This window comes from Bos taurus, chromosome 12, assembly GCF_002263795.3.
Source record: "Bos taurus isolate L1 Dominette 01449 registration number 42190680 breed Hereford chromosome 12, ARS-UCD2.0, whole genome shotgun sequence".
In the NCBI taxonomy this organism is placed as follows: Eukaryota; Metazoa; Chordata; class Mammalia; order Artiodactyla; family Bovidae; genus Bos; species Bos taurus.
Window position 1 is genome coordinate 69,616,498 of NC_037339.1, and position 18,277 is coordinate 69,634,774.

Here is an 18,277-nt window from a genome sequence, read left to right on the forward strand (position 1 = left end):
TGGTGAAATTTCCTCTTTATTTATGGGAGCTAAGCATGATCTGGAAAGACAAACATCTAGCTAAATTTGGGGAGTCAGAGTGTCTATCTCCTAAATAGTAGATGGTATCATAGAATATCAAAGAACGTGATGAACGACAAGGAAGACCCCTGACCAGAGTGTAGGGGCACCACGGCCATTTCCACATCACCCAGGAGGAAACTGGCTCAGATGCTGCAGCCAAACACAGACAGTGAGATGCCAGGCCTCCGGGGATGACCCAGCCCTGAGATTAACAAGACTCCGCTCAAGAGAAAATGAGGAGACAAGTCACATTTTGCCAACAAATGTACCCTCAGGAAGCAGAAGTCTAAATAAGTAGTAACTAGATGAAGAAGTGATGATTTCAATTTAAACTGTTTGGCTTTAGACTTCAATGACAATTTTAATTGTTTTGTAATAAAAATTGTATATATATAAGGTGTACAATGTGAGGCTCAGATACAATGGCAAAAATTACTATGGTAAAGCCATTGAACACATTGACAATGTTGTTGTCCTTTTTGTTGTCTACTGCTATCTCAGTAAATTTCAAATTATCTAATACAGTCAAATGAAAATTCTTTAAAAAGTAAACAGGGCAGAGATACCCAGGATCAAGTTTATAAAGGGCACTTCAGCTCCTGACAGTGGCAATTTCTCTGTAAATCCACCTGAAATCCTCACTCTCTTTACACTTGTTAAGACCAGGGTAACCTATGGAATAATTTTATGGGTATTTCTCAGCACAAAAGCACTAAAATCATCAAACCAGGTCATACTAAAACTGCTATATTGCTTACTAAAGAAAAAAAGGAAATCTATTATGAAAAAAACTAAATGAATGGCAGCCAACAAATTCTCTTCAAAATTACTAAAAACAATGAAAAATTTCCAGTTTTATCCAAACATCTACTGTCTTTACTACTGTTATTAACAATCACAACTATATAACACAATGAGTGAGTCTACATGTGGCATGGATTCCATTTACATTTTTTTAGTAAACATAATTATAATGAATATGATTAGATGCAGTGTTTGAAAAAAAATAAGCATTCCTTTTCTCAAATACACTCCTTTCTCCTAGATTTAATTTTATAGATCCAATTACAGAAGCTTTCTAGTAAATACAACTTTGTGTAAATAAAGGTTTTCATGAACAACAAAATTTCCATTAATACCACTATGTGATTTTGGCATGAAAACATTAAAAATCAACTTCTTATCTCTGATGCTTATAGACTTCTTTATAAATTTACTGAATATTATACAAGAGCCTGTGAATAAACATTATCAAAAGCTGTCCTGACCTGATCTCAATACAAATCTCTTCATTATGTTTTCGTAACATTTTCTTAAACAACAAAATGGGCTGGATGCAAAGAGCAAAATTCCATAGCATGGTGTAAATGAGCATAATCATTAAAGGAAATTGTTCTTCTTGGGTATAATGTGTCTTACTTTTTTACTGAAGTATACTTGATGTGCAATGTTATATATTACACGTGTACAATAGTGATTCACGATTTTCACTAGTTATAAAATTTGTAATTGACAGAGAACTTTCCCAAAATGCTTCTGGTACTTCATGAGAGGTACACACTTTGGTACCGAGTGACACTTACCTTGCGGTAAATCATGTGGCACATGGCTACTCTCAGCCTCATCCCCGCACACTGGACGTGGTAGAAATACAAGTGGTGTAGAATGGCCAAGACAAGCGTGCAGGCGCTCAGCACCCCGGCATAGCCGTGGGCTTCGTACAAAGCAGCAGAATCAGAGGGATCGTAGTTTTCAAAATAACCAATAATTTTCCCCAGAATTATGGGCTGAACTACTCTGGTACTTTCCTAAAAACAAATTTTAAAAAATCTTCATTAGACATACAAGCCAAATCAGGTTTTCTTTTAGGCTTTGGTTTGTTGGTGGTTTTTGTTTTTTTTTCCCACTCAACAGAGTAAAGACTTTATTCAGCCCTCAAACCTTAAATCGTAAAATCTAGTTGGACGATTGAACCTAATTGGATTCGTGGGTGCTAAGTCACTTCAGTCATGTCCGACTCTTTGCGACCCCACGTACTGTAGCCCGCCAGGCTCCTCTGTGCATGGGATTCTCCAGGCTACGGGTTGCAATGTCCTTTTCCAGGGGATTTTCCCTACCCGGGTATCGAACCCAGGTCTCTTAGGTCTCCTGCATTGGCAGGCGGGTTCTTCACCACTAGCACCACCTGGGAAGCCCCAAACCAGGTTTTCTTAACACATGCTTTACTTTTATTATTACTTGTTAAAAAGGCATCTTGACAAAATACAACATTCCTAGTTAATCTAAAGAAAAAATCCACAGGTACACTATCTTCTATAAGACAAGCAGACAACAGTTTTAACCTAGGCAAAAATGTGGTAAAAACAATAAAGCCTTAGTGCACTGCGGTTAGTACGTTGTGGATGCTTGTGGTTAGTACATTGTGGATGCTCAGTAAATACTACAACCAGTGCTTTAGAACCCATTTGGCAAAATACCAAGTGACTCCTGGCTTCAGATGAGCATAAGAAAGGTAAGAAATTTGTTTGCATATGAACAAGCCCTTTTGGCAGCCTGCTCCTGATCCCCTGTATTCTCAGTGTCCCAGCCCAACAGAAATTCAAGGTCATTCACATACAAGAGGACCACTCTTGCCATCTCTGTCAGCTTTAAGAGGCTTTATGGAGGGGAAGCTGAAGACGACAGCACAGGAGTAAGACAGGGAGATCGTCAGCCTCCCCACAAATACATCAGAAACTCATTAAGAGGGACTACCCTGGTGGTCCAGTGGCTAAGACCCCATGTTCCCAATGCAGGGGGCTCAGGTTCAATCCCTGGTCAAAGAAAAAGATCCCACATGTAACAACTAAGAGTTTGAACAACTAAAGATCCTATATACCACAACTGAGACCTGCTGCAGAAGCCAAATAAATAAATATTAAAAAAACAAAAAACAAAAAAAACAACCTAATCAGGAGCCTTTATAAACTGAGACATTGGCACAAACATAAGATACCCTCTTTCCAACCCTGAACTCTACACATACAGGGATCAAGAGAATGGAGTCCAGCTTCTGCTGGAGTTTCTCGAAGAAATCAGGCTTGGGAGATTCCCAGGATCCCAGGCCCAGGGTACACTGTATCACTGTCTCTCCAGCCCAGAAGTTGCGATATTCCTTGGAGCCAAAAATTAAATACAGCAGAAGCCAAGCTAAAAAAATGATGTCATCCATGTTTCTTCATCTGCCAAACACTACAGGTACTGGTTTAGAATACATATTACCAATCTTCTTTTCCCCAAGGCAAAAATTACAATTCTAAACCAATGAGTTGGGAAGCATTGGGACTTATATCTTATAAGTATGGCATAGGGAAAACAATTTTCTTTCACAAAACTAATGTCAAAAAAACTGCAACACTTGCCCACTCTGCCAAACGGACACTCCACCCCACAATCTACTTCTGCCCGCTTGTCGCTCCTTGAAGGTCCCTTTCTCTCTCACCAAGGAAAACCAAACACTCATGAAATCCAAGTCACCAAAAGTAAACACCTTGGCCCTCGACATCATTTCCTCCAGAATTCTCAAAGGACAAAATGCCAGAAAGTTTGGAGATTGTTCCAGAATTCGGTTTTTCCTTTTAAGCAGTCCCTCCTTAATAATACAGACAAGGTATATAATTGATGGGTTTGCTTTTGATAGCTCTGTCTGTCCAAAGCCGAAGAAGCCACATGCAGGACAAAGGGAAGGAGAATCAAAAACTTCAATCAGCAAACAAAACTAACACATATTTTCTGCTCAGTCAACTAATGCCTGATCAGATTATTCACAGAATGCTGTCTCCGTCCTTCACAGGAATGCAACACGGAAGCCCAACACTCATGTCTTGCTCTGCACACACAAACCCACACATTCACTGACGGCCTTGCCTTCCACAAGGTCATGGAAGGTTTCATCTAGTAGGGAAAAGAAGGTGAACACTGTTTAGCTGAATATTTATGAGTAAGATGATCATATGAGAGTAAGTTTTCCCAAGAACACAAAGGCTCGTTGTTACATTTCCAGCAAGCCCCATGATTCATCCCAAGGGGCATGAAGAGCTTATTTAAAAAGCCCCTCACATAGTATATTGCAAAACACACTGTTTATAGACTTCACTGAGAGAGAAGTCTGAAGAAGTCTTACACAGAGAAGCAAGAATGTCAAACTGTACACAAAGGCAGTCCCAGCCCAGGTGTGACCCAGAGCAGTCCAGAGCTGCAGCCTACAGACCTGGGGCTCTGCACCAGAAGCCCAGTGGTAACAGCCGCCAACCCAAACTTTCCTAAAACTTAAGATTATCTCTGGAATCACTATTGTCTGTGACTCAGCTCTCCACTTGGGCCTAACATTGAAAACCCACCAAAGAGAATACCAACAGAAGTAACAAATTCAGGAAAAATTAGTTTTTGTAAAATAAGGATCACTACTGCCTTAGCATCTTGATTTTTTCCACTGAGGCCAACTTGAATAACCCAGTTGATCAAACAGTCTCATTAAGGAGTATATCTGGTCCATGATCCAAAGTGTCCACACTTCTGTCTGTTCTTGACCCTAACCCTCAACTGAGTGAGAAATAAAACTGAGAAAACATTCAGTATCAAAGTTTTAAGTAGCCAAATGAAAACTTTCCAGATAAACAGGAACAAGGTCAAAATTACTCCTATAATCCCTTCATATTTGATACCCAAACTACAACTCCACAAACCAACTGAGAAGACAGTTTTTATTCCTTCACAAGAATTATTCACAACTGCAAAGCCAAAAAGGATTTTTACAAGATCCCAATATAATACCACAACACGGCATGATTCGAGGTTCGAGTCTCTGAGGCAGACACTGCTTGGTGGAGTCCTTGGTATTCAGCCTCCGGAGAGCACCTCCCATGTGACCCTACCTCTTGTTTTTAGGGGAACTTCTTACACAGCTTGATGCTAGAAACTCCCCAGTGGGTACAGTTCCTCATCTATGATTCCACATGTGCTGCTTTAAACATTTCTTGCCCAAGTCTGTTATCTCTGATTCATGAGAAAAAAAAGAAAACACAGGAACTAGAAACCATCTAACACAGAAGGAAGTAAGTGGGTGAGCTTATGGGAAAATGAACAGGCAGCTAATCTTTAGAAACTGAAGAGATAACAATGCTGGACTTGAGAAAGATCCAGAGCTAAGAGGGAAAGCAGTGAATTTGGGGAAATTAAACCATCAGTCTTCCAGTCAGTTTTCACTCCTCCGTTACACAGTGGACTTCATCCTGAGGGCATCACCCAAGAGGAGCTGAGAGCTCCGATGCCTGTAGCCCAGCCCCCAGAAACTGGTTTGAGTGAGTGAGTGAAAGTTGCTCAGTTGTGTCCACCTCTTTTCGACCCCATGAACTATAGAGTCCATGGAATTCTTCAGGCCAGAACACTGGACTGGGATAGCTGTTCCCTTCTCCAGGGGATCTTCCCAACCTAGGGATCAAACCCAGGTATCCCGCATTGCAGGCAGATTCTTTATCAGCTGAGTCACAAGGCCAGAATACTGGAGTGGGTACCTAATCCCTTCTCCAGCAGATTTTCCCAACCCAGGAATTGAACCGGGGTCTCCTGAATTGCAGGCTGATTCTTTACCAATTGAGCTTTCAGGGAAGACCCCCAAAACTCACAACAAATTAGGATTGGAGACTGAAGTCCCCTCTCTCCCTGGAAGATTCTGGATGCAGAAACTAACCCCACATAAGCATCTGCGATCCTCCTGTCCTACAGTGTCAAGGCAGCTGAGCCTGGGGGGATGGATAACAGACCTATCGTGAATGATTTACAAGAACCACAAAGGGTTTTAAGCAGAATTCCATGAGATCTATCATACTTTCAAGAAAAACCCATATGAACCCAGGTCTTGACATTCCAGCTAAAGGGTAGGGCGCAGGAGGGGGGGCTCATGAGAAGTTAACAGGCAACCCAGAATAAACAAAGCAGAAAGATAGAGTTGGATTCATTATGCAAATCCATTCTCCACTGACAAAATGCTTTTGTGTTTCAGGGCCAACACTCTTTCAGGTACAGAGCAGAAGAAGCCCTAACAAATGGAGATTTCCTTCCTGTGTCTCCGTCTCAAAAAAGTCAGCTCAAAATAGTCTTTACTCCAAAAAGGCAGATTCTAGGGTAATGCATTCTGCGACCTTGTTCTATTCTTCTATTTTTTGAAATAAAATCTCCAGGGAAAAAGAAAACCCCACACTGCAGGAAGCAGCAGAAAGAGGAGTACAAAGCTGTTGTCAGAAAAAAGTCTTGGCTCTGTGATCTAGTGGCTCAATCGGTAAAGAATCCACCTGTCATGCAGGAGACCTGGGTTCAATCCTCTGGAGAAGGAAATGGCAATCCCTCCAGTCTTGCTTGGGAAATCCCATTGACAGAGGAGCCTAGTGGGCTACAGTCTATGTGGTTGCAAGAGTACAACACGACTTAGCAACTAAACCTGTGACTCTTCAGTGGAGGCTGTGGAAGGAGAGGAAATCTCAGGACAGAACACAAAGAACACTGGTCTAGGAATCAAAACACTGTGCTTCAGAAACCAGGTTGGCCACCTGCGAATCACTGACCCAGGCCGCTCTTGGGCCCTCCTGCAGCCCCAGGTCCTCATAGTTGGAAATACCTGCCTTGCCTCCCTCGGAGGAATCCTGGGACAACTAAATGAGTTACAACAGCTCAGAGTGCTCTTAAACTAGAATCAAAACAAATGTAAACCACGATCACTTTACTATACATAACTTGCAGGAAGAGACCTATTGTATTCTTAATGGCAGAGGCTGGTTTTGGCAGAGGCTGGTTTCGCAAACAGCTTGGACAACTCTTCACTGCTCACAGGCGATCATAGCAGAACAAGAACTCTTGAGAAAAGTCATTCATAAAAGCTCACTCTTATGGACAGTAGTGAAAAGTATCAGTTCTAGCCAGATTTTTGAAATCTGATCCATTATAAATGCAGTCTTGTAAAAATAAGTTACCTACTTCCTGACTTCAAAAAGAAAACAGGTTGAAGGGATGCATAGAATAGGTGATGGAGATTAAAAGGTACAGTCTTACAGGTGTAAAATTAAAAAGGCAAGAGAATGTAATGTACAGCATAGGAAATATAGTCAATAATATTGGAAGAGCTCTGTATGGTGATAGAGGGTAACTAGACTTAATAGGGTGAGCATTCTGTAATGTACAGAAATGTTTAATCACTATGTTATATATGTGAAACTAATATTGTAAGTCTACCATTCTGAAATTGAAAAAAAATTGTTATAATAAAAATCAACGTATGTTTTTAAAAACAAAAACGATTGAAAAGCATTCCCCTCATTTAGGCCTCAAGATCATCACTGTGGATATTAATAACACCTAATGGCTAGTGCTATGCTCTTAAGAGGGGCTTCCCTGATAGCTCAGTTGGTAAAGAATCTGCATGCAATGCAGGAGACCCTGGTTCAACTTCTGGGTTGGGAAGATCCACTGGAGAAGGGATAGGCTACTCACTCCAGTATTAATGGGCTCCCCCTGTGGCTAAGCTGGTAAAGAATCCACCTGCAGTGTGGGAGACCTGCGTTTGATCCCTAGGTTGGGAAGATCCCCTGGAGAATGGAAAGGCTATCCACTCCAGTATTCTGGCCTGGAGAATTCCATGGACTGTATAGTCCATGGGGTTGAAGAGTCGGACACGACTGTGCAACTTTCATGATGCTCTTAAGAACCCGCAGGGTGCACACAGCAAGTCTGCTCTGCAGGTTCCTGTCTTGCTTTGCTCAATGCTCCCTCCTCCTCTCTCTTGCAGTGTAGTCCTCAGGGGTTACTCCAGCCCCAAAGTTTCTTTGCCACCAGCAGCCACTCCTCAGCCTCCTGGGTGGAGCAGAAGTGAGGGACACATGGAAGGAGGGTTGGGAAATAAATGCAAAGACCACTCAGCTCTTGGGAAACCAGCCCTGAGTTGAGGCACAAAGCCCACTGTGGGACGCAGAACATTCTGTTTACTTCCTGCCCATCAGCTGAGCTCCAAAGTGAAAACGTACACAAATATGTGCGTGTTCCTACAGCTTCCACCTAAAACAGAGACAACCAGCAAAAACGGCCTTGAACAAAGACCAAGTGACAGGACAAGGCCAGGCCATTTCTAAGGTTCCCAGAAAGAGTACATAAACCCTGGCCACTCCTCCCCTCTCAGGGGAAGGGACTGCGTGAACCCACTCTGGCTCTCTGAGGTCACCCCACTTACACACCAGCAGTGGAGACCTCACCTGTCAGTGCGAAGCCCTGATGACCTGGGGAGGTGGTCTCTGTGTCTCTGGTCTAGGCAGAGGTTTCAGGCCCCTCCTTTCCACCCTGAGGGCCCTGGGCAGGCAGAGACCTGTCCTCCCCACTCTCAGTCCCCATGAAGGCACACACAGAGGCCAGGCGTGCTGGGAACTCATTGGCTGTTCTGTTCTGTTCTAATTAGCATCAGCCTGCAAGAGCTCCTCGAACCCTTAAAGTCACTCCTAATACTCATAGGAGAGAGGTTTTCATGGTTTTGAAATCCGAACCCTAAATGCCTCGCCCTGGACTGGCATCACCCTGCCTCTTCCCACTGGTGCTGCTGCCAGTAGTTCAAGGGAAGGCCCTGCCTGTGTTGTGGCTGATCAGAGCACACTGCGTGGGAATCATGGATGATCCATGCAGAATTCTGTGCACCAGATGAACCAAAACAGGGCTGCAGGTCACACAGAAAACATGTTTGCATTTTATAAAATCCTGGGTTGAGTTTAGATCTTCCAGTATCTAACATAGATCAGCAAGCAGCATAGATAGAAGATCAAAAACCGGAAAGCTGCTTCATAAAATCAATTATTTAACTAACGTTCATTGCACTTTTCTCAGTAGCTTTAATCACTGAAAACACAAAAGAGTACCTGAAAATGAGTTCTAAAATCAGATCCTTACTAGCTTCGTCATAAGAAATGATTTCTAATTTCTCCAAAACAGCAGTGTGTCAAAAGGCAAGTCAAGGAAAAGAGGAATGTTTGTGCTGGATTTCAAACTTCTTTTGACTGCCAACAACGACAAACTTCTTAAGCTTCAATGGTCCTGAACTCCCTGAATTCCAATGCATCAGAACTAAGAGTTTACCAGTTCTACCAGTGTCCCAAGGACACAAATTTCGAGTTAGCACTGTATGCCAGTCACCTAGGAATATAGGAACAGTCACCAAGGGAATACAGGCCACTGTCTAGTTTTATGCTTTAAACCACCAAGGTCGCAACACAGCAAGATCAAGAAATCTCCCTCCTGGGAGGAAGCCCAGTTTCACCTGATTAATCTGCTACCCTCCCAGAGATTGTCTGGTTCCCACCCTAAGACCTCAGGCCTGGAACACACCCTGCATGTGGGAAAGTGTATTCAGACACCAGAACAGGAAAACTTCTCCACACTCTGGTAACTGACCTGGGGTTCTCACTCTCACTGAACAGATGCATTCCCAGATTCACTGGGATATCAGCTTTTAGCAAGCAACTTAGCACATGTACTAAAAAAACAACAAAGAAGATTCCACCTCTGTGCAGATTATCAACGTCCTAACACAGCCACTATCTATGACCTCCACCTTTTCCCTGGTCCATCTCAAGGAGCTGATCTGGAATGGTTTCATAACAGCGTGGATGGATGTTTAGAACTTAAAGTCATCAGAATAGTCACAAGCTCATTCACTTGTAGCAAAGGCCAACCCACCTTTGGTCATCAAGAATTAAACCTCCCAGGACCACTCAGTCACCTGGGAGCTGACAGATTCTCTGTCTCTCCAGTTGTGTGGGGTGGACTTTACCTGCCCAGTTGCCCACTGCCCGCAGTGCCCTTCAGTTCAGCTCAGCCTTTAAACAAGAGCCACGCCGCCCACCTGCCACCTGGCCTATCACCTCACCCCAACATGATGGACTGAGGACAACTCACACCTTCTCCACCTAAAACACCCCTTTCACAGCAACTGCATCTTCCATCCCTCCAGCCCTCACACACTCACAGGCCGCCCGTGTCCCTGAGGCAGCACTAAGGAACCACGGAAAGCACGAGCCACCCAGGGGGGTCTGCAGCAGACCCCCAGCAGGCTCAGCCAGAACAGGGGGCTGACGGCACTGTGTCCCCAGGTAGACTGTCCTCTGGGGGATCTTGACCCAGGATCTTCAGGGTCATGGAGGTCACTGACCTAATGGCTTTCTACTCTGGTTTGCCCTGTACATTCCTTCCTCTACCCTCTGCCAATGCCAGGCTACCAGGATCCCCCTTCAACCAGCAGACCAGCCCCACAGTCAGGGATAGAAAACAGCATGGGAAAAAAAGAAAAGAAAAGAGCATGGAGGGTGCACAGAAGTCATGGTGAAGCTGGAGCTCCTCCCCACAGCAGGGATCTGACCTGGGTGACCGGGCCCGTGGGGAGGGGGCACCCTCCTGGGGAAAAGTGTGCTCTTGGAAGTTCTAGCAGCTCCTGCCCAGATGCAGGGCCCTGGGTTCTGTTCCACAAGAAGAGGAGAAGCGACAATCCCTTCTTAGGAAACCATTTATCAGATGTGACCTGGGCAAGTTAACAATCATTTGCTGAGTGCCTGTAAAATGTCTTCTAGGATCAAGGCTTCCCAAGTGGCTCAGTGGTAAAGAATCTGCCTGTAATGCAAGAGATGTGGGTTCAACTCCTGGGTCAGGAAGATCCCCTGGAGAAGGAAATGGGAACTCACTCTAGTATTCTTGCCTGGAGAATTCCATGGACACAGGAGCCGGGAGGGCTACTAGGCCAAAGTTTCCCAAAGAGTCAGACATGACTCAGCAACTGAGTGCACACGCATGCATTCTGGGCTCGGATCCAAGTTTACTTCCTCAAAACCACAGGGTACACATTCTTTGAGGTTGTAGGATCTTCTTTTGATCAAGGACCACTCTTAGCATTCATACTGAACACCAAGAACACTCTAACATGGCATAAAATTCTCCTTTTCAGTGTCATCTTTCCATAACACTGTTTTAATCAGTTAATATGAAAATAATAATCCCCGGAGGTCCAGTACTTTAAGCATCTGTCTATTCTAAAGATACATCAACCACTGACTACATCACAGACAAGTTTTCAGACACATTGTATCCTGTGACCTCTCTCCCACAGGTCTCATCCATCTCAGTACTGAACCACATACACTGAAAAGCAATGCACTGTATGTAAAAGCTTTTACCTCAATTAATGTAAAAATTCCCAAAACTACATAGGATTTCCAGTAACACTTTATGATTGCTTTTGTTAAAGAAGGCTCCCGTGCATCTTTCTCGGCTCTCAAAACCTCTTGATCCCAGTACCTGCGATGAGAAACAAAACACAATAAACAACAGGTGTCCACCACAGGGAACGCAGGGGAGGGGCGGGGTGGGAGATAAGCCTTTACCACAGGGCGCTCTGTGGCTGCCCCACAGGTGCGGGCAAGCTGCTCACAGGGCTCCTGAAAGATGAGCGGTGCAGACTGAAGCACCAGAAAAACGCACCTTGAGGGGAGAGCCCCTGCCAAGTTTTGCTGGATTCTCAGCACCATGAGCAGCTCAGAGGGCAGACTCCCTCCTCCAGGGACCCCACCTCCAGGGACAGAGATCGGCCTGCAGGGCCATGACTGCGGGCTCCCTCCACGTCCACAAACGTACAGGGCTCAGCCCTCCAAAGTGGGCTGAGCCCAGGGTCAGCCTGAGGGGGTGAGTGTGCAGGGTCAGGAGAGGAGGCTCAGAAGAACCCAGAGGAAGGCAAACCGCAACCCCCACCTCCACCCCACACCTTCAGCCACACGTGAAAATTCTCACTGTCCTTCCCCTTCTCCCTGCTGTCTGTGCTCACCCTTGCAGCTCTTCTCCAAGGTGCTGGGAGCGATCTTCTGGAAGCACTGAGTACATGTCATCTTCTTCTAATCTCCGTTTGTGACCAATTTTAAACAAGGGGTTTAGCCACCTGTGAAAAATTAAGAGAAACGGAGAATGACATATATCCAAAGTACACATCTTTGTCTAATCAGATTCCGACTCTGACAGGCTTTGTTGTTTGTTTGTTTTTAAAAAGAGGTCTACAGAAATAGGTTCCCAGGTGGCTCAGAATCCACCTGCAATGCGGAAGACTCAGGTTTGATTCCCAGGTCGGGAAGATCCCCTGGAGAAGGGAATCCTGACAGAATACCCACTCCAGTATTCTTGCCTAGAGAATTCCATGGACAGGGGAGTCTGATGGGCTACAGTCCATGGCGGGGTCACAAAAAGTTGAACACAACTGAGAGACTAACACTTTCACTTTCAGTTTTAAATATATAGAAATATGGGAAAAACACAGACACATATACACGTAGTCCCTAACTCTACATGGTGAGACACCCTCGAAGCAATGACACACTGGTACCAAAGATCATTCAAGCCCCCAGACCTTGGTGTTTCGGTTTTTTAACATACATTATTACAACTTGTTCGTTTCTGAGAAGAACTTCTAAGGACAACTCGCAGCAACTTTCAAATATGTGACACATTATTAGCAACAATAGTCACCATGCTGAATGTCTCCCTGACTTATTTGTACCTGAAGTTTCTGCCTCTTGGCCCCCTTCACCCAGACCTTTGCTTTTTAATATTCTTTCTAAGAGGAGCCAGGGTTTCCTGAAGCAATGGCTGATTCCAATGTTGCTGCCATATGTACTGTAAGTCACTCAGTCATATCTGAATCTTTGTGACCCCATAGACTGTAGTCTACCAGGCTCCTTTGTCCATGGGATTCTCCAGGGGAATACTGGAGTGGGTTGCCGTTCAGTTCTCCAGGGAATCTTCCCAACCCAGGGATCAAACCTGAGTCTCTTGCATTGGCAGGTGGATTCTTTACCACTGAGCCACCAGGAAAGTACTAAAAGCAGCTGACAATATGTATTAGCAGCTGACAATTAGCTTTTTTTGGTCATAATGCAAGCGCCTGACATTATGTTTTGGAGACACTCACTTTGGAGACTTCAGCTAGAATAAACACAGGCCACCTACACAACTAGATAAGGAGCCAGGCCACTCCACTCCTGAAGTTCCCTTTTTCAGAAAGCTCTAATTGACCTGCTAATAGACCATCTGATTTCTGATAACAGACTTCTTATTTCTCCGTTCCTATACTTTAATTCTCACTCATGTCTTTAGTTACCAACAGATACTGACTGGAAACCCCAGGTACCCAGCCATTGACCCCAACAAGACAGAAGCACAGGTCCAGGTTCGTTCATGATCCATCTCGCTCTCTGCCTAGGACCTTGCTGTGTGGCCCTAGGCATGCCTTGTACCCTCCAGGACATGTGCATAATAAACTTTGCCATTTCAAAGTTCCCTGATGGTCATAGTCAAGAACCACAAGGACAAGTCCAGCCACAGCATGGGCTCCAATGGGGAAAATGTCTGTGGGGGCTGCTGTAACAAGAATGGGCCCAGGTGAGCAGAGCCCCAGGCATTCCCAGCAACAGCATCACTATTTGATAGGCTGAGACCAACAGGCATGGGAAGTGTAAGATAAGCCAGGGACAACTTGCCTCATAAAATAAACAGCTCAAGGAATCATAAACATGTGTCCAGAGGACAAAGAAGCCAGCTTGAGGTACTCATGCTAGCCAAATCTGGGATACTAGGATATTAAGTAAGTGTCAATAAGTGATAACCCATTAATAATGAAAAAATCCATGACTCTTTACTGCTTCATAAATAGGAGAAGGGAAAGCCTGCATTCTACAACAGAAACAAATATAGAGGGAACAATAGAGTCAGAAAATGATCAGTAGAAGTTAAAACTAGTGTGAAAGTTTAATGTGAATCATGATATTTACATAGTCTCAAATTATCCCTCTACAAATTACTTATTATTGATGGAAAAAACAGTAACTGTACAAAAGACTAAAAGACCTTATTCAAACCAATTATGTATCATTTAAATGATGATTAATATGCAAAGACAGCCCAAAGATGAATATCATCTACTGATTTTGACAGGGTAAGGAAATTTCCAAAGCCAGATGATAATCACCCATGAAAGCAGAGACCACATTTCTCTTATTTATTGTGTTATTCCTAGCATAAAACACAGAGAAGGCAATGGCACCCCACTCCAGTACTCTTGCCTGGAAAATCCCATGGATGGAGGAGCCTGGTGGGCTGCAGTCCATGGGGTTGCTAAGAGTAGGACACGACTGAGCAACTTCACTTTCACTTTTCACTTTCATGCATTGGAGAAGGAAATGGCAACCCACTCCAGTGTTCTTGCCTGGAGAATCCCAGGGACAGGGAGGCCTGGTGGGCTGCTGTCTATGGGGTCGCACAGAGTCAGACACGACTGAAGTGACTTAGCAGCAGCAGCATAATATAGGTAAAGAGATGCTCAAGAATTCTTTGTTGAATAAATGAAATGTCTTTCAATTATCAAAGAAGCCATAAGAGAAACTGAGCTTCAGGTATTGCTCACCCTGGCCTCCTGGCATCTCTAAAGAACCCCAGTCCAGGATTCCAGTCCCAGCAATGAATGGTCCTGAAGACCCCAGGTCTCAACTATGGCCTCCCTCCACTTCATCCCCTCCAGTTCAGCATCTCCATGACCCTTAATATCTCTAGGTCTCAATTTCCTTCCAAAACAAAAGTATAGATCTGTAAGCATAACCACTACACAAGTTTGAAACATGCTTGGCCCTTCATCCTACAGTCATTGCCTACACGGAGAAGGTGATAGCACCCCACTCCAGTACTCTTTTGCCTGGAAAATCCCATGGATGGAGGAGCCTAGGAGGCTGCAGTCCATGGGGTCTCAAAGAGTTGGACATGGCTGAGCGACTTCACTTTCACTTTTCACTTTCGTGCACTGGAGAAGGAAATGGCAACCCACTCCAGTGTTCTTGCCTGGAGAATCCCAGGGACGGGGGAGCCTGGTGGGCTGCCATCTATGGGGTCGCACAGAGTCGGACACGACTGAAGCGACTTAGCAGCAGCAGCAGCAGCATTCCCTACAGAAAATGCTCAGGGAATTAGCACTGGGACGTAACCCTGAAAGGCCCTCTTTAAAACTCTGCTTGCCCCGGGGTAAGAGTCTCGGGGTAAGAGTCTCAACATCGCTTCATCAGGGAAATGCAAATGAAAACTACAATGAGATGCTATCTCACATATATTAGGATGGCTATTAGAAGAAGGAAAGGAGGGAAGGCAGGGAGGAGAGTGGAAGAAAATAATAAGTGTTGGGAAGGATGTGGAGAAACTGGAACTCTTGCACACTGCTGGTGGGAGTGTAAAGTAATGTGGTCACAAAGGACAAATACGGCGGGATTCCACTGACAGGAAGAACTTAAATTCAGGGAGAAACCAAGTGGCCCGAAGGCTGCCAGGGGCAGGATGGGAGTGGGTAGTTATTGTTTAATTACACATGAATGTAGGATGAAGAGAGTACTGGAAACTGACTGTACAACAATGTGAATGTATTTCACACTACTGAACCGTATGCTTTAAAATGGTCAAGGTGGCAAAATTCTTTGTTGCATGCCTTTATCACAATTTTTTTTAATGTAATGATGTTCTCGTTGCAGGAACTTCAACTTGCCATAGAACTTCTCGACAATGGCCTCCAGCAAATGGGGATAACACCTGGAGATAACAACACTCACCTGGGCTGCTGAGAGATCAACTGAAACGGTCAGTGATGCTCTGAACACAACCAAGTCTGGTCAGACAAAGAACAGCCATCGCCACGGCAACGCTCTTGACTAATTCCCATGTAAGCCCCAGCAAAAAAGAGATGACGGTGCTCAACTAGGCAGATTTATTTCCCCACGGTTCTTGATTTAAGGACCCTCACCAAGCCCTTCACCATATCATATCTCAAAAAGCCAAGCCGAGCCCTCTGGGTACCATCAAGGGGTGAAGGTTTTCACTCCCATCACATGGCTGACTGACAGGAGGCTAAAGTGTGTCTCCCCACCTGAACAAAAGAGCTAGACAGGGAGACTTGAGTCAATTCACACCCTGACTCCAATTTGTCACTGACAGCGTTTGCTCAACAATTCCATCTCTGCCAAGTAAGCCCTCCCTCCAATCCAGTTCCTCCAAGAGTGGTCCTCCCCACCAAGGATACCCGTTCCTCCCCTCCCACCAGTATCTCTACCCAGCAGCAGCATCTCCTCCTCACTGTCCCAGAGAGCACACCTCCTTCGTGGCAATGACTACTCACACACTGCATGGACTATCCATGAGCCTCGCGTGCCACGGTGCCTGGCACAGACAACACTGGAATCCATCCAGAATGACATCAGAATACCCACGCTGCTGGTGAGCTATCTTCAAAACATGTCATCACCCTGGCTTTCCCCAAGTGGCCCTCGGCCAAATCCAATTAGCCATACTTGACTGGCAATGCTCAAGCTAGAACCTTCTCTCCTTTCTTCAGTTCAGTTCAGTTCCTCAGTCGTGTCTCACTTTGTGACCCCATGGACCACAGCACTTCAGGCCTCCCTGTCCATCACCAACCCCCGGAGTTTACTCAAACTCATGTCCATTGAGTCAGCGATGCCATCCAACCATCTCATCCTCTGTCATCCCCTTCTCCTCCTGCCTTCAATCCTTACCAGCATCAGGGTCTTTTCAAATGTGTCAGCTCTTCACATAAGGTGACCAAGTATTGGAGTTTCAGTTTCAACATCAGTCCTTCCAATGAATATTCAGGACTGATTTCCTTTAGGATGGACTGCTTGGATCTCCTTGCAGTCCAAGGGACTCTCAAGGGTCTTCTCCAACATCACAGTTCAAAATCATCAATTCTTCATCATTCAGCCTTCTTCACAGTCCAACTCTCACATCCATACATGACCACAGGAAAAACCATAGCCTTGACTAGCCAGACCTTTGTTGGCAAAGTAATGTCTCTGCTTTTCAATATGCTATCTAGGTTGGTCATAACTTTTCTTCCAAGGAGTAAGTGTCTTTTAATTGCATGGCTGCAGTCACCATCTGTGGGGATTTTGGAGCCCCCTTCTCCAAATAAACTCTGTCACTGTTTCCACTGTTTCCCCATTTATTTGCCATGAAGTGATGGGACCAGATGCCATGATCTTAGTTTTCTGAATGTTGAGCTTTAAACCAACTTTTTCACTCTCCTCTTTCACTTTCATCAGGAGGTTCTTTAACTTTCTTCTTCTTTAACTTTCTTCATTTCCTAAAACTTGCTCAGAATCCATTTTCTCATCCTTGTGCTAAGCTAAGTGATAGTACAGGCTGTGTACCCCTCCCTCCCCAAGGTTCTCCAGCTCCCTGCACATCCTCTGTCCTGGGGCCCACCAGGGTCCTCCCAGCCTGTGGGGCCGGCAAAACCTTCCAGCCTCACAGCTTCCAGGCCTTTTCTATTTCATCCCTGGCCTTCTTGACTCCCTTTTCTTGCCACTGGCTAATCCATGCCTTTCTCATCTTCATAGGGTCCTTTGTCTTATCACCACATACCTTCCCAACATTTTTTCCCACACTACAACCAACACTGAGAATCTACAACTATCGTGCATGGTAACTACCCTAATCCCCTTCTCAAAAAAAAGAAAAAAATTATTTTGACACATTTGGACACAATTCAGTTAACAATGAGAATAAAACAAGGAATCACGAGTAAAATAATACTCACGCTGGCCACCTCCCAAGCTTTTGAAGGGATTAAAACAGTGCTTGTTGGAACTAACAAGTAAGGGACCTCACATCCAGCAGGTGATCAACCTTATCTACTTAGTGCAGCATGAAAGGCCACCACTAGATACAGGACTCCGTCATCACCAAAGTCCCCCTGAGCTCCTGAGTGCCTGGTGCTGACTCGCCTCTGAATATCAGGCTTTCAGGGCCTGTTCCAATCAAGCGCTTCCTTCCAAACTATTCAAGTTCTCCCCCCATGAGGAAAGACAGAGCTTTGGTTCCAAGTTCCAGGTATCCCCGCTGACAGTAGGGAGTATGACTGCCTACCCAAGCAAGGCTTTGATGGCTCTTCATTGGGATTTGAGAAACCACAAAGCATAGGAAAGAAACTACCTTACTTAGGTCAAAGAACAATTCCAGAAGCTGAATTAAATATATATGAACATGAAGTCACATTTTCTTAGTCAAAAGGACCCGCCTAACCCAAGGCTACAGAACTGAGGGTCATCTTGATGCTTTTCACAGATTG

The 18,277-nt window shown here is 44.8% G+C and overlaps 1 protein-coding gene across 3 annotated transcripts in view; it reads right to left on the reverse strand.

Moving 5' to 3' along the window:
• The window catches only part of LOC515333 (ATP-binding cassette sub-family C member 4), a 185,629-nt gene that overhangs the window by 135,892 nt on the left and 31,460 nt on the right, over window positions 1-18,277 (reverse strand). For 2 of the 3 annotated variants that reach the window (XM_010810904.4, XM_002691921.6), the window contains exons 2-4: window positions 11,939-12,049; window positions 11,295-11,415; window positions 1,647-1,871 (exon numbers count right to left, since the gene is read on the reverse strand). In XM_010810904.4, the coding sequence (XP_010809206.2) occupies window positions 1,647-1,871; window positions 11,295-11,415; window positions 11,939-12,049 (457 nt within the window). The remainder of the gene's footprint in view (window positions 1-1,646; window positions 1,872-11,294; window positions 11,416-11,938; window positions 12,050-18,277) is intronic. The other variant, XM_010810905.4, reaches the window with a different exon arrangement.